The sequence below is a fragment of the Pogonomyrmex barbatus genome, unplaced genomic scaffold, assembly GCF_055798465.1.
Source record: "Pogonomyrmex barbatus isolate J1 unplaced genomic scaffold, ASM5579846v1 scaffold15, whole genome shotgun sequence".
In the NCBI taxonomy this organism is placed as follows: domain Eukaryota; kingdom Metazoa; phylum Arthropoda; class Insecta; order Hymenoptera; family Formicidae; genus Pogonomyrmex; species Pogonomyrmex barbatus.
The window spans coordinates 2370680-2385384 of NW_028297111.1; the positions used below are offsets into that span (position 1 = coordinate 2370680).

General features: G+C 34.7%; 2 protein-coding genes across 6 annotated transcripts; one reads left to right on the forward strand and one right to left on the reverse strand.

Moving 5' to 3' along the window:
* Positions 1–2239: 2239 nt before the first annotated feature.
* COX5A (Cytochrome c oxidase subunit 5A) lies at positions 2240–4012 on the forward strand. The gene is made up of 2 exons (XM_011633124.3): positions 2240–2562; positions 3307–4012. Exons 1-2 carry the CDS (start codon positions 2352–2354, stop codon positions 3555–3557), a joined length of 462 nt encoding a protein of 153 aa, XP_011631426.2. The 5' UTR covers positions 2240–2351; the 3' UTR covers positions 3558–4012.
* A 139-nt stretch (positions 4013–4151) lies between these two features.
* Positions 4152–14663, reverse strand: ewg (DNA-binding protein Ewg). 5 transcript variants are annotated; one of them, XM_089073643.1, is made up of 8 exons: positions 14524–14663; positions 12788–13076; positions 11232–11356; positions 10676–11101; positions 10031–10330; positions 9148–9288; positions 8368–8515; positions 4152–6653 (listed from the first exon to the last, which is right to left on the reverse strand). In XM_089073643.1, exons 2-8 carry the CDS (start codon positions 12963–12965, stop codon positions 6325–6327), a joined length of 1647 nt encoding a protein of 548 aa, XP_088929769.1. In that variant the 5' UTR covers positions 12966–13076; positions 14524–14663; the 3' UTR covers positions 4152–6324. The 5 variants fall into 5 exon arrangements, with proteins under 5 accessions (XP_088929769.1, XP_088929771.1, XP_088929767.1 ...); XM_089073645.1 differs by lacking the exon at positions 14524–14663 and adding an exon at positions 14018–14387 and having other exon boundaries at positions 10133–10330; XM_089073641.1 differs by lacking the exon at positions 14524–14663 and adding an exon at positions 14018–14385.
* Between the last annotated feature and the right edge of the window lie 42 nt (positions 14664–14705).

The window sequence follows — 14705 nt, forward strand, 5'->3', positions numbered from 1 at the left end:
AAAATACCATCTCAGCCAGGAATCAAACCTGGATCTCCTGCTTACCGGGCAGGCATCTTATCCCTTCGATTACCGAGACATGTGATGATATTTATCGCAAATAACGTATTTAGAATAACACGTCAACACGTCAACAATACAATGATACACATATATACATATATTACAATATACATATATACATGTATTCTCTCGAATCCCCACGACCGATACTCCAGAGAGATGATGGTCCTATTCTCTCGATGGATGCAGGTCGGACTGCAGCGGCGACATCCTTCAACGCCATTGGCAAATATACAAATAATCCTTCTGGAGCACAACAGGAGAGATTGCATCAAGCATGAGCACGTAGAAAGCTATAATAAATAACAATAACAATCGCTGAGAATATAAAAAAAATGAATGAAACGCATTAATCAAGCATCTTTCCGCAATTAAAATTTATGCATTAATACGTGTCTAGCATATGAATTTCGTAGAATCTCAAGAATGAGAAAAAGTTTTATAATTTATAAGTTATATAGTTAGATTTTTTTTTACCATTTGGTATTTTAATACGACGGTCAGATCGCGTCAATATTTGCTTTATATAAAAATTTTAATAGTTTGTACTTACAAAATGTATGTATGTTACACTGACATTGCTAGAAGATTACATGAAGAAGCAACATTGAGTTTCTTAGAATTAGGCTGAATATCTAAGGTGACAAAGGCAATACGAAAAATGTGTTCATATATGTGCAGAAATGTATGTATGAATGTGTACAAATAAATGTATTTATGTATATATTTAGATTATGTGCATATGTGTGAACGTTCTTATTGGAGTTCGTTCCTCGGTTCAGCATCCCCTTAATGGATATAATAATGCTGATATAACAATAACATCACTTTTTGAATTCTCTTTTTAATAGGGTGTTTTAAAAGTGGAAGTTGATCGCTCGGAGAGGGTGATTGGGGATTCAAAAATAGGAAAAAGTTTATGAACATAAGTAAAATGCATTGTTCTTGAATTATTGTAATTTTTATATTGAAATTTCAAATTATTTTCGAAATCTTTTTGTCAAAATTAAAAGAAGAAATGGTCTTAATAACGTAATTTTATTAACATAAGAATTTTATAATATAATTAAATTAAAAAATTAAAAAATAAAAATTACATGCAAGAAAATTGCAGACTGCTTTAACATTACCCAGAAATTATTATATGATGAATTGTGGGATTCTGATCTCGTCAAAAGATGCTAAGCGAGTTGTACCTCCATCTATGTATATGTAATATATGTATATGTGTATATGACATTGTATTGTTTAACATGTTGTTCTAAGTATTTTCGTTATTGCGATAAATATCATCACGTACCTCGGTAGTCGAGAGGATAAGATGCCTGCCCGACAAGCAGGAGGTCCGGGTTCGAATCCCCCGGTTGAGGTGAGATGTTTTTCGTAAAAATATTATAATTGCGAATTTTCATGACTGGGGTTCGTGGTCGGGGGTCCCCGCCACGAACCTGTCGTAAAAATTCGATTGTACTTAAAATTGATTTTCTCGTGATTGGTTTAATTCCAATCTAATTTCAATCTGAATCTTTGGTCTGAACTCGAGATATCGGCTTTTTATCGGCAAGGGAATGCATTTGTATATGACTGTATATCGAGGCAATAATTTTTTGTACCGACCTTTTTTATATATTAATTTTATAAATTTGGATAAATTTTTTTCCGTAATTAAAATTTATACATTAACACGTGTCTACCTATATAGAATTCGTATCAAAAAACAGAGAACAATTTTTTTAATTTAGATCTTTTTTATCATTTGTGTTACTTTGATATGGCGTTCACAGCTGTGTCAACTCGCATCAATATTTGCTTTACATAAAAATTTTGCAGCTTGTATCTACAAAATTAATATTGCTAAACTAGAAGATTACGCGATGAAACAACAAGAATTAAATTCTTAGAAATTAGAAATTACCTGATGTGATACAAAAAAAAATCAACACAAAAATTTATTCATTTATTCATGTGCAGAAATGCATGTATGAGAATGTATGTATGTATGTATGTATGTATACATAAATGTATCTATATATATTTAAATGTGCAAAATGTGTGAAATTCCGCTCTCGTCGGTGTTTGTTCGTCTCTCCAGCATCACCTCGATTTGAAAATACGCGCTAGCGAGTGGCTCGCAGCCGGAAGTTGGAGTTCGCGCGCCATCTTTGCCGCAGACGACGCGACTCGCCCGGACGATCGACTTCCGTTTTGGCCGGTTTACGCAACAGACAGACAGACAATCCGTCGATTCTCGTAAGCGTTTTTTTCCTTCAGGAGTCACCGACGAGAGGATGTTGCGCGTCGTAGCGACACGCGTGGCCTCGGCGGCACGCACGGCGATGGTGTCCCGGGGAACGGCCATCGTCGGCACGCAGTGCACCAGGGCATCCCACGACAGTGCCAAAGAGACTGATGAGGAATTCGATCAGCGATATGTGAATTTCTTCAATCGGAGTGATATCGATCACTGGGAGATCCGGAAGGCCATGAACGATCTGGCCGGTGAGCTCGCGTTAATTACGTTAATTATTATTAATATCTAGGAGCAAGATCTAAACACCTCGGGATCATCAGGGAGAGGCGACAACACCTCGAGTTGACATGACGAATTGAATTCAAATTGAGATTTGCTTTGCTAGGAGCTCACCTGGATTCTAACTTACTCTCGTACTCTCGGGTCAATATAATCCAAATTTGAATTTATTTTAATTTTCGAAGTCGCAATCTTAATGAAAGCAATCAATAAAATAAGCACATTTAAAATCACAGACATTTTTCACAATCAAGAATTTCAAGATAACAATAAAATATTTCAAAATATAGAATTGAAAATTAATGAGTTAATGAGTTGCAAGTTTTCGATAAAAGGTAAAAAGCTATTGTTTTTTTCCATTTATTCCACACAATTATGTAAAACTATCGTCGAATGTCTCTTAAATCATAGTTTCTTAGATTAATTTTCCTTTGTCGAGAATGTCACGAAAGATCCTCCATTGCATTTTCTTGTTAATTAAATTAAAATATTCAATTAAAGCTTACTTAAAGTTGAGTGATTTCTTTTTGTCTAATTAAAAATCTTAGAAAAGTCATTCTAAATTAAAAGAAATCGACACTATCGGTATTTTATCATGAGAAAAGGAATATTCATCTATATATTTAATCGAATGGCTGAAAGGCTCGACAATATTTTTTTTATACTGATCTACAACTGTAAAATAAGTAACAATTTTATTTTGTTTTATTTAGGTATGGATCTTGTGCCAGAACCAAAGATTATATGTGCAGCATTGAGAGCTTGTAGAAGATTAAATGACTTTGCACTAGCTGTAAGGTTCCTAGAGAGTGTAAAAGATAAAGGTGGATCACACGCTGACAAAATCTATCCTTATATCCTTCAAGAAATCAAACCTACCTTGGATGAGCTAGGCATCAGCACGCCCGAAGAATTAGGATTTGACAAGCCAGAATTAGCCTACGAATCAGTATATCATATGTAATGAACTTGAAATTATATTGTACAAAATTCTAGTATTTATATCCCTAGTTACTGCCTGAGATACGCGCATTAAGAGAATATTGTCAGTAAAATTGAATTGTACATGTATCTACATTATCAGCAGTGTTGTTAAATAAATAGGCACGATTATAATTATTGTCTGTTGTTCATGAAAGATCAAAATGTAATTCGTGATGTTGAATACAAAGTGTGCCGGAATTTTAATTTAAGACATTACTACAAAAATATAAAATTGACAAAAATTGTGATAAAATTGTAATCACAACTTTTCAACTTTTTCTAAACTAAAGAAAGAAGTTATTCCAAGTTATTCTTAAAATTGGAATCGCTTGTTAGATATCTTTATATATTCTGTGAAGACCATTGAGTTAAACTTTTGCTCTGTGCTGTGTTGTATACTGACTGAGATATGTACAATAATATTATATGGCATAATTGTATTAATTCATTATTTTCCTCAATATCTTGTGTAATTTTAATAGAAGCATGTAGTAAACGTAGAATTGAAAACAGCTTGAGAGATGGCGTATTTACAAATTATATGACACGGAGATTGGGATATACATCAGCAAAGTCATATACACATATGTCTATAATTATCTAAAGTCATAATACACATTTTTTTTCTTGTTTTTCAAATGACATCCAACTTAATTTATGCTCGCGGTGTGTGCTTTGTTACAAACAATAGAGGGAAAATATAACATGTTTATCTTACATGTGAGTACCGATATATTACATCATTAATGTAGCCTTGATATAAAAAAAAACGCAACAATTAGTCTAATCATTATGATACGTTTTTAATAATATTTACTAGACTAACTTTAACTACTTTCTCCTATAATGTTATAAAAATCTCTTTGGTATTATTACACATGGTGTCGAGGGCATTTTATTGTTTCAATGTTACGATCTTCAAAGATGAGTCGCTTTGCGGTATGTATGTATGTATGTATGTAACATACTGTATATTATCTAATTTACAATTAGATAATGTTAAATAAAACTGAAGAACATTATTATTTAGATCGCCTACATGTGATATATATATATGTATATATATTATGTACAAAGTAAAGAGAGAATATAGTGCAAAGTTGAAGAAGTAAGATTATTTTGAAAAAAGAATCCGCCTTTTGCCACCGTAACATTGAAACAAGATTGCACGCAAAAAATACACTTTTCGTCGCTTTAGATACATTATATAAAAATGGGGGGAGGGGCGATGATTTAAACACTGTGACACAGTTTGACTATTTAATGTAAAATAGAATCGATTACTTTTGATTACCTTCAAATGGAATGAAGGATATATATATATATATATATATATATATATATATGAATCCTGATTTTTACAATTGCATATCCTTCCTCTTTAAAAAATTAGTACATATGTCATAGTTTTTAAAGTTCCGAGATTAAGAACATTAAAATAATCTTTCATATAAATATATTAATTTTCCTTTCTTTCTGAGTTAAAAATCAAACGATAGCTCGTTTCGATTACGCTAATCGAAGCAAATACGCAAATAGTGCAATTCTCATAAAATAATGGACACACGTCTCTCGTTGGTGCGTAATTGAAATTGCAAATTCATATAGTCTGTATTGAAAAAACATACATCTTATGTCCTATTTGTACCCGTCAGAAATGCTTAACTTTTTTTTTCTTTGTCATTATTTCTACTATCTCAATCCTTTATATATTATATATACTAGTCTGTTTTGCATATCTTGACTATTTAGAAAAAATTTCCAAGTGGTCAAGATAAATGAGAAACGCCCATTGTATATATTATTATATATAATGTTATATAACTCTGTGATAAGAAATTTTTTTCGATAATCTTTTCACTTTTTCACTTGGTGCTCATACAATTCAAACAAGCTGAATTTTGAAGTCGAACATTCGAACAGATCGACTGCCCGATTTATTCGACTATTCGTCTGACCTCTATTTTTTACTCATAAAAATAAATAATCTTTTGCAAATAATTCTTTTTCACGATTGTGATATAACGAAATTATTTATTTTTAGGCACCCGCAGGAAAAGGCTTTATGTCTTTTTATCAAATTTTGGAATAAATTAACAAAATTAACCGAATTATTTTTGTTGCTGTGTTTTGGAAATTCGAGCTTCATGATATATTATCTTTAATAATGAATGAAATAATTTTCATATAAATACTTTCCATGGAAAACATCAAATTAATGAAACGTAAATGTCTTTGGTGTATTCTTATGTAACAACCTGACTCTAAGACTAGAAAATATGTGCTTAGCTCGCGCAACACTGGAAAATATGTAATTTTACATTTTCCAGTGAACAATGCGCAATAGGTAATTATCATAAATTATCTTCGAAAACAGATCTGTTCGTCTGACATGACCTCTTCGAAAATTAATACTACATCCGAGAAATTGGATTGCAAGTGAATCCTCAAGCGTCTATGATGAATCTTGAGTACAAATATATGACTAATTCTAATCCAATCGCTTCTGCATTCATCCATCATTAACTTCAGATAATAATCGTCATTGAACGACGACGCACTCGGCGAGACACACTACACAGTACAGTGACTCAAAGAGAAAAAGAAAACACAACACCAATCGTTACGAATTCTTTCACACAGGTCTATCTCTTCCGTATATCACTGGAATGCACCGACAGGTATTGGTACAAGTGGTACGGAGTGATTTTTTTTTTTTTAGATTAACTAGATTATACTTAACGCGTTTATTCTGGGCTAGATACAGTTTGTTGTTGTTGACTGTCCTCGTCCTTGACATCGGCCTGCATGGCCTTCGTCAGAACGTTGGCGTCCTTTAATGATATTACTTGAAGAACTTGATGTTCTCCGGCGGCATTTATCATAGTCATAGGATGACCCTGTATAGCGACAGCCTCAATGGTGGTATCCCCACTGCCTGGCTCGACCTTGGGTACCTGAACCATCGGCGTTACAACTTGCATCGTACCGTCGCTCTGTATATTGGCCACCATAGTTTGATACATACTGGCGGACACTGGCACCGTGATCACTCCTGAGACTGAGACAGGATATCCTGAAACAAATGTACAATGAGCATTTTACGCCCTGTACACGATGAGGCAATTTTCATTTGTATTGCGAACTGGAAATGGATAAAATAAAAATATAGATAAACAAATATCTCAGATAAATTATACTCACAATGCGACAACGTTAAGAAGCTGTTTGCAAAGCGCTAAAAACCGATTTAATATATCTGCGCACGATTAAAAATCGTGTCGTTCGCACTCTTCATTCGAGAGATAATTATGACTTCTATTGTAACAGTAACTACTGGTTTATATAATTGAATATACATGGGATTAGTAGAACTTCAGTTAATGGATCAAATTACACTTTTTTTCGTAACTGGCATGATGCGGTCGTCGAATCATTGTAGTTATTTATAAAAAGAAAAAAAAATTATTCATATTGTTATCGAGTGGAATAGTAAATAGAGGATACAGGTTTCATATTGGAAAGAACAATGAAAAAGGAATCGAATAGAGAATTGTAAAACCGCTGCGTGCCAGTTAAAAATTTTTAAAGCAAGATCGCACATTATGTAAATATCGAACAATTTAAAACGCAGAAGTAGTACCATTTAATTAATTAGAGGGTGCGCTAAAGGAAAAAACAATACGTGTACTTACTACAACTTAATAATTCTCTGGCACGCCTCTTTAACTTAACGCAAGATCGAAATATAGCTTACGGTGTATTTAAAAAAAAAACCAAGGCGTTTATGAGGGACAGCAAGTGTTTAAGCCGTTTGCAGAAATTAAATAAAATTTCACACAATGACACTTTCGAAAAGCGCAAAAATATTTGTCTAACTAACGAACTTTTCATTTCAAGCAGCTTAAACACAGGCTGCTAAAACATAATGTATAAAAAATAATGGTACATCAACAAAAAATACTCTATGTACAGCAAGTTTATTTTTGTTCAGTGTCAGTAAACCAACTTTTAATAATAATAAGTATAATCATAGAACAGTTTCTTCCGTTATCGCGATTGCAATAGCGGATTATTTTAGTGATCATCATTCATAGCGATCGATTCGAAAATTTTAAGAATCCAATGGCGATATATTTCTTTTGTAACCATTTGTACATCATACATTTTTTTGTTATATTATAAAAATTTTTAATAATAGTTTTAATATTAGAATAGTTTTTATATACAGATACATATCACGTGCACATAATCGTTGAAAAATAATATCTACAAGTTGCATATATATGTATATTATATGTATATTATATATATATATATATATATAAAATATATATATAATATATATATATATATATATAAATGCTGACCTTACCTAGAAATTTGCAAAATAAAATAACAAATAATATATAAACATGTCAAACGTAAATGTTTATCCACTTTTCAAAGTGCATTTTTTCTCGCGATTAATACTTCTATATGTTTCTCCGTGTTACATAAGTTAAGCGCACCATGGATTCTTAAAGAACAAAGTTTCAGATAAAAAGCTGTGCATAGCTCCATTTATATAAAATTGCTCTAGATATATGTATATATACAATACGAGGCACAAATACATAAACTAATCCAGATCCTACTTCGTAATACAAAGTAGTATATAAACACATAGACATGATTCCTGATTGGAGCATAGCAGACAGCATGCAAAAAAGATCCGGGATCAAAAACGAGTCACTGCTCAAGTAGCTCCTGGCCGGCGACAGTGCAGAGCCTATAAAAAACTGTTTTACCGTGTCCATCTTCTCCGGTAAGAATGATCTGGCCATCTTGACCTAACGTCGCTTCTGTAACGGTGTTCAAATCGACAGCTACACTAGCACCTTCTGTGCTACCGGCTACTTCTGCTAGTGCTTGCACATCTCCTTGACTCGTATGGATCTAAATACAAATTGCAAATAAGATTTTATCCCATGCGGCTTATATTGTGTATGAATATCATATATTTTAGTATTTCTCTTTTTTATATAATAATATAATCATATAATATATAAAAAAATTACTCATATGAGCTCTGTTAATTTTAACTTAATTAAAAAAGAGAGAGAGAGAGAGAGAAAAGAAACAAAAAATAAGAAACAAAAAGAATAAGTTTAAAAACAGTTGAAAACATTATTATTGTAAAATTGTATTGTGCTATATCTAGTATTATCTTTTGGCAACAATCTAATATTTCATTATATTAATGTATCTCATGTAAATTTCTGTTTTTTAAATTAAAAATGATTTAGAGGTACAAAAGATGCAATATTTCTATTGTAGACAAGCTATCTTTAGGTGGTATTTATAACTTCAATGTATTTGTTCATATACTTGTAACTTCTATTGATTTTACATCTATACTTGTAGTGTCCAGTTGTTATTGATTTTTAGTATTTCTCCATTATTATATCGGATAACTCATTCTAATCCTGTTTTACATATTATTTTGTAAAAAAAGAAGAGTTTATATTTTGAAAAAGTTTTTAACAAAAAATAATCTTTGATATAAATATTCATAATTTCAGACTTACAGTAGCGACACCTTGAACTTGGGCTGTTGTACCATCTGGTAATGTAATAATCGGAGTACTAGGATCCATCTGTATAATAGAAACTGTTCCATCTGGATTGGTTATTGTCTGCAATACAGTTGTCGGATATTGGGTTGTCATCTGTTAAATAATGATAGACCAGATGAGTGAACTATATCTGTGTAAATTATGGCTGCATTTCAAAACTCCATGGATTGTCAATCTTATCGAGACCAAAGTAATGAAAAACACAAAGTAAATTACAAAGCACGAAAATAAGAAATATGTTGAGATCAAATTTTTAATTATCTCGAACTTTTGAAAAAGTGAATCATTCTTATACAGTATTTTACTTTGTGTTTCAAAATGACAATAAGCAATGCTTCCTGGACGTTTTTGTAATGCAGCTCTAGGTCATAACAAGATACTTTCGTTATACTTATATGATATTAATCTTAATCTTATTATTTTAATTTTAAAATACAGATACATCTGTTCTATCATATAAAAATTATATGGAATAAATAACAGAAAAAACAGATTCAACTCAAATAAGGGAAACTAAACACATCAACGGAACCATCATTTTTCAAAAAGTATTTAACATACTTTTTCTTTCTTTGCAGGAAAGATTGTAGAAATAAATGAAAATTAAGTCTCGAGAGATTAAAAAATTCGAGACATAAGAAAGAAAAGTTATAATATTTTATTAATATTTCTTTGTCAAAATAAGCATGCTCTCGAAATTTCTTCAGCAACATGACGATCGAAAATTCATATTGTTTTGTGCAATGACATGAAACAATATGAATTTTCGATCGTTATATTGCTGTTATTCTAGAATGCTAGATCTATTCCTTTTATATACTCTATCCACTCCCACCTGAGTGGCAGTGGCAAGAGCTGTGGGAGACGCGGCAATGATTTGTGCTGGCGAAGAGTTTCCCTTAGATGAATCCGTGCTGTTGAGACGAACAACTCCCACCGTCTGCTGCTGCTGTGATTGTCCTCCTCCGTTTTGTCCTTGACTCGACGATGGATGTGACGAGGAATGAGGCGTCGCTTGCTGTATCAGAACATTGGACTTGTCATCCTCTTCGCTGAACGCCGGTAGAAGATCTTCTCTTCCGTGGAATTTATAACAATTTATTACAATTTGACGTAACGCGTGAGTCCATGAGATCTGAAATAAATTAAAGCACCGTCATACGTCATCTCAATTTTCATTTTAACACTCAATTAGAATTCTTAAAATAAATATGTATTTATTAAACATGTAAGACAGCAAAGAACATAAGAAACCATATATATTCCTCGCATTAAATTTCAAAGGTTATAATTATTTTTCTGAGTTATCAATGTACTTTTATATTTTAAAGAAATATAAAGAAAAAAAATAAAAGAAAAAAAAATGAAATATAAAAAAAGAAAAATATGAAATAATTCTATTTAATATTTTGATATCTAAGCAGAGCGAGATAATATGATAGAGAAAGAACAGAAAATGTTTTTACTGACTTTTACTCACTTTTTGTTTTTCGTCCTCTGATCGCGCATCCATCCGAACATTAGCCCAAGGTAATTCCTTAGGCCACCAAGGAGGTCGCGTGCTATCTCTACCCCAACCAGGTTTACCTCTACCCGTAGAATACTTCAACATCAATGGGATAAATGCCCTGAGTTGTGCCTGTGTCATTTTTTCAACTGGAGTTGGTATGCCATCGATTATAAGCGGTGGTAATTCATATAGTGATGGATCGTCCTGTACGGGAGGAGGCGCTTGTTGTGCAAGTGCATTTTCCAATTCCTCCATGATAACGCTCCTTAGATTTTTAACTACATCTTCCAATGGTTTTGCACCAAAGACTTTGTAACTACTATTTGGTTTACCCGGCGTAGCCACTAGCACTACTGCCTGCTGTCCCACTCGTGTAGCGAATTCATCAATAGTTTGCTGTAATAAATTCAATGATACTAAACTTCTAAAATAGATGTATTACTGTAAGATCATATGTGCAAGAATACAAGAATATGTATATAAAATAATGAAAATACGATAAATCATTAAAAAGGATTTCACTTACTCTAAGCTTTCTTAGAAGCCTGTTTTGTTGTCTTTTTCTGATACTGGGATTAGTTTCAAAACTGTGAGGTCGTTTTCTCTTCTTAGCTGACACAATAGCAGCAGCTGCAGCAACACCGACAGGGCCTAAAGATTTGTTTAACGTAGAAGAAATATTTTTTTTAGCAGTTTCTAACTTTATATTTTTTTTTGGTATGCCAATATAAATTAAGAATAGAATAAAACAATCTTTGAAAATATTTTCAAATTAACGGTAAAAACATTTATTTAAAATAAATTTATTAAAGCAAAGATTTAACAAATATATTGGCATATTAACAATAAAAATGTATTTCTAAACATACTAAACATACAAAACAAAGGAGGATACATAAGCAACAATGAAATAGAAAACATGGTTAGAATAAAAAATCAAGTCCAAGAAATTTGGACATTATGATTCAAATAATATAATTTTGATATTAAATTAACTAAAAGTAATTAAAATAATTATACAAAAAAATTTTATAAATCTAAGAAATCACCAAAGGAAATATATAAGATATGAAGAAAAATAAAATTCTATACAAGATGTAGTAAAATCTTACCTAAGATATTTAACATCAAGTGCATTATATCAATAAAAATATAGAAAAATATTAGACTGTATTTATAGTTCAGACTCAAAAAAGAAATGTCATTTGTTTAAAAATATTAATTATTAATTATCTTATTTAATTAATTTATTGGTTAAAAATTCTTTCCATCCTTATAGTAAAAACAAAATTGCTTTATTTTGGGGATAAGATATTCCCAAACGGAAGATAAAATATTAATAATATTTATAATACTAATAATATAAAAAACTAAAGGCAATGTTTTTAGCTTAAATTTATTATACTAGAATTCAAAAAATTGTTGGCTATAAATACAGTCATTAATATTGGCGACATAAAGCAAGTGAAGACATAATACACAAACACTGTAAAATGCATATATGGCACACAATTATATTATTGATGCATAAATCATAAGCTTATGAATAGTTTAATTAGCAGAAATGAAAAAAATATATATTTTAAATAGATATCATGCTATCTGATGATTAATTTATTAAAAAAAAATTTTTAATTTAAAAAACTGAAGTTATATAAAAAATTAGACAATTATTTTTAATTAATATTTATTACATTCGATATATCGACGATGACACATCTTAATTTAATTAATTAGACTGATGTAAATTCATGAAGAAAATTGCCTTTGATAATATTGATGTGGAAAAAAATTGTAAGTAAAAATTGTAGTGTGAAATATGATTTTGATAAATCGTTTATGCAGCGCATATTTTTGTGTAAGTTATATTTACGTATAACAAAAGTGTATGTCCAATCAAATTTTCTTACTTGAAGTTTAGTGATCTTACTGGAAAGATCGGCTGTAATGTTAAATAATGCCCTAGCAGGGCGACTAAGCATCCTGTATATCGTACTTGACTTAAATAAAGATGATTAAGAATGGACAAAAAAAAAAAAAAACCAATAAAAGGTGAAAAAGCGAAAAAAAATGGGAAATCACCATCAATGTGTTTGATTTGCCAACCTGCTGCTGCGAGCTGAGCTGTTACATCGTCATCCATTGCAGCCGAAAGAAGATCCCCTTCTTCGTAGGTTTCAGATCCACTACTAGGCTCATCGTCATCGTCGTCCGAGAGTCTGGCCATGGTGCTAGTCTCGGCGTTTTGCATAGACACCATTTTCTTCTCCTCGTCACCCGTTTTGGCGACTTGTATATCGCAACCGCTCGTTAACAGAAAGTCGTGATGTCGTCGATTTGGCAGTTTCAATTTCTTCTACATCACCTTAGCCTGATATGATAAAATATCAAAGTTTTTTTTTTAGTAAGTAACCTCCCGCATTCATATATGGGATACGATCGTCGTGTTAAAAAGCACAAAAAAAAAAAAGGAAAAATTAGAGACCATTTCATTCACCCACAGGCTACAAAATATTATCAACATTTTCCCCTGGTGTTTCCCCATGTTTACGTTCCGCGTCGCTTGCCCGGAAGCGGAGCGCTCGGAAGAAAAAAAAAAAGAGAAACAAAAGCACATGTTTCCCTTCCGAGGAAGGTGGAAAAACGCGGTAAGAAGTAAATCAGGGTATGTACATTTCGCACAACTGACGAGCGACGGACGACGGCGTGTGCCCGCGGGCGACGGATCGCCTCCCGCGTGGAAGATTTCCGCGGCTCGCACGCATTCTTCTCCCGATGTCCGCTGGATTGTACGTGACGCGCGTAAATCCACGCGGACGAGAAGGAGCGCGTCGCCGGCACGGCATACCACCGCGAACATAATTGATCACAGCAGCAACGGCAGCAGACGCGGCAGCGGCGACGACGACGGCGACGGCGATGGTAGTGGCTGGCGTCGAGGCTCTCGTCCAGCTCCTGGTCGCATCGTCGCGGCCGATCGCAAAGTTGACAAACTGACCAGACGACACAACAAGACGACGCGCGATAAAGAACGCGCGCGTAAGTGGCGAGGAGAGACGGAAAGGACGGAGAGAAAGAAAGAGAAGAGAACGGGACGGCACACACAGTGTGTATACACGGAACGAGGCGGAGAGGGAGACGGGGGATATGCGCGTTTATTCGGGCCGATACTTTGGGGGGGCAATGAAAATGCGCAGGGCACACGCAAAAGAGACCACCTCCGGGTAGCCGGAGAGCAGCTCACGACGACTGCTCGGTAACGCGGAGCCGCGATGGAGCAGGCCCAGTGAAAATCGCGAGTTGCGTACGCACCTTGGTGTGTTCCCGCGGAGTGGATCAAGGGAGGGCTCGCAGGGCTCTTCGCGTCTGCGGGGAGGCCAGCCGCCTCGGCTACGCTCTCGCACCACGCCCCGCGCACGCGGTCGCGCCCGCGCTTATCATCACCGTGGCGGCCGGTCGGCGGTGCGGCGGCGGACGCGCGAGACGCCACTCGACGAGAGTCTTCGCGTTTTACCTCAGGACGCGTGACGCGCGACAACGGTAGCCGCCATGGCCGGTATTTGGCGGCGGCGGCGACGACGGCGGGCGTATCGATCGGCACCGCGAGCGGGCCTCCATCACCACCACCACCACCACAACAACAGAACGCGGACACGGGGCACCGGCCATCTTGGGCGAGCCTGCGCGATGCACGCCCGCCCGAGCAGACGATGCGAAATTCCGCGATTTTCGCGGACGGCGCGGACGCCGTGCGCGGCCGACGCCGTGCACCGCTCGCTTTGGCGCGGCGTTCGCGCGGCTATCGCGCCAGCACTCACCCTTTCCTCGTAGAAATCCGAACAACGACAGCACCCGATCCGAGAGAACGCCAACGCCATATACATATATACGCGCTTTGGTATAGCGCGATTGGCGGGAATCGCTGGGGCACGCGTCATGGCGGACTCGCGTACACCCGCCGCCATTGGTCGCCGTGACACGTGACTGCCGCCTTCGCGCG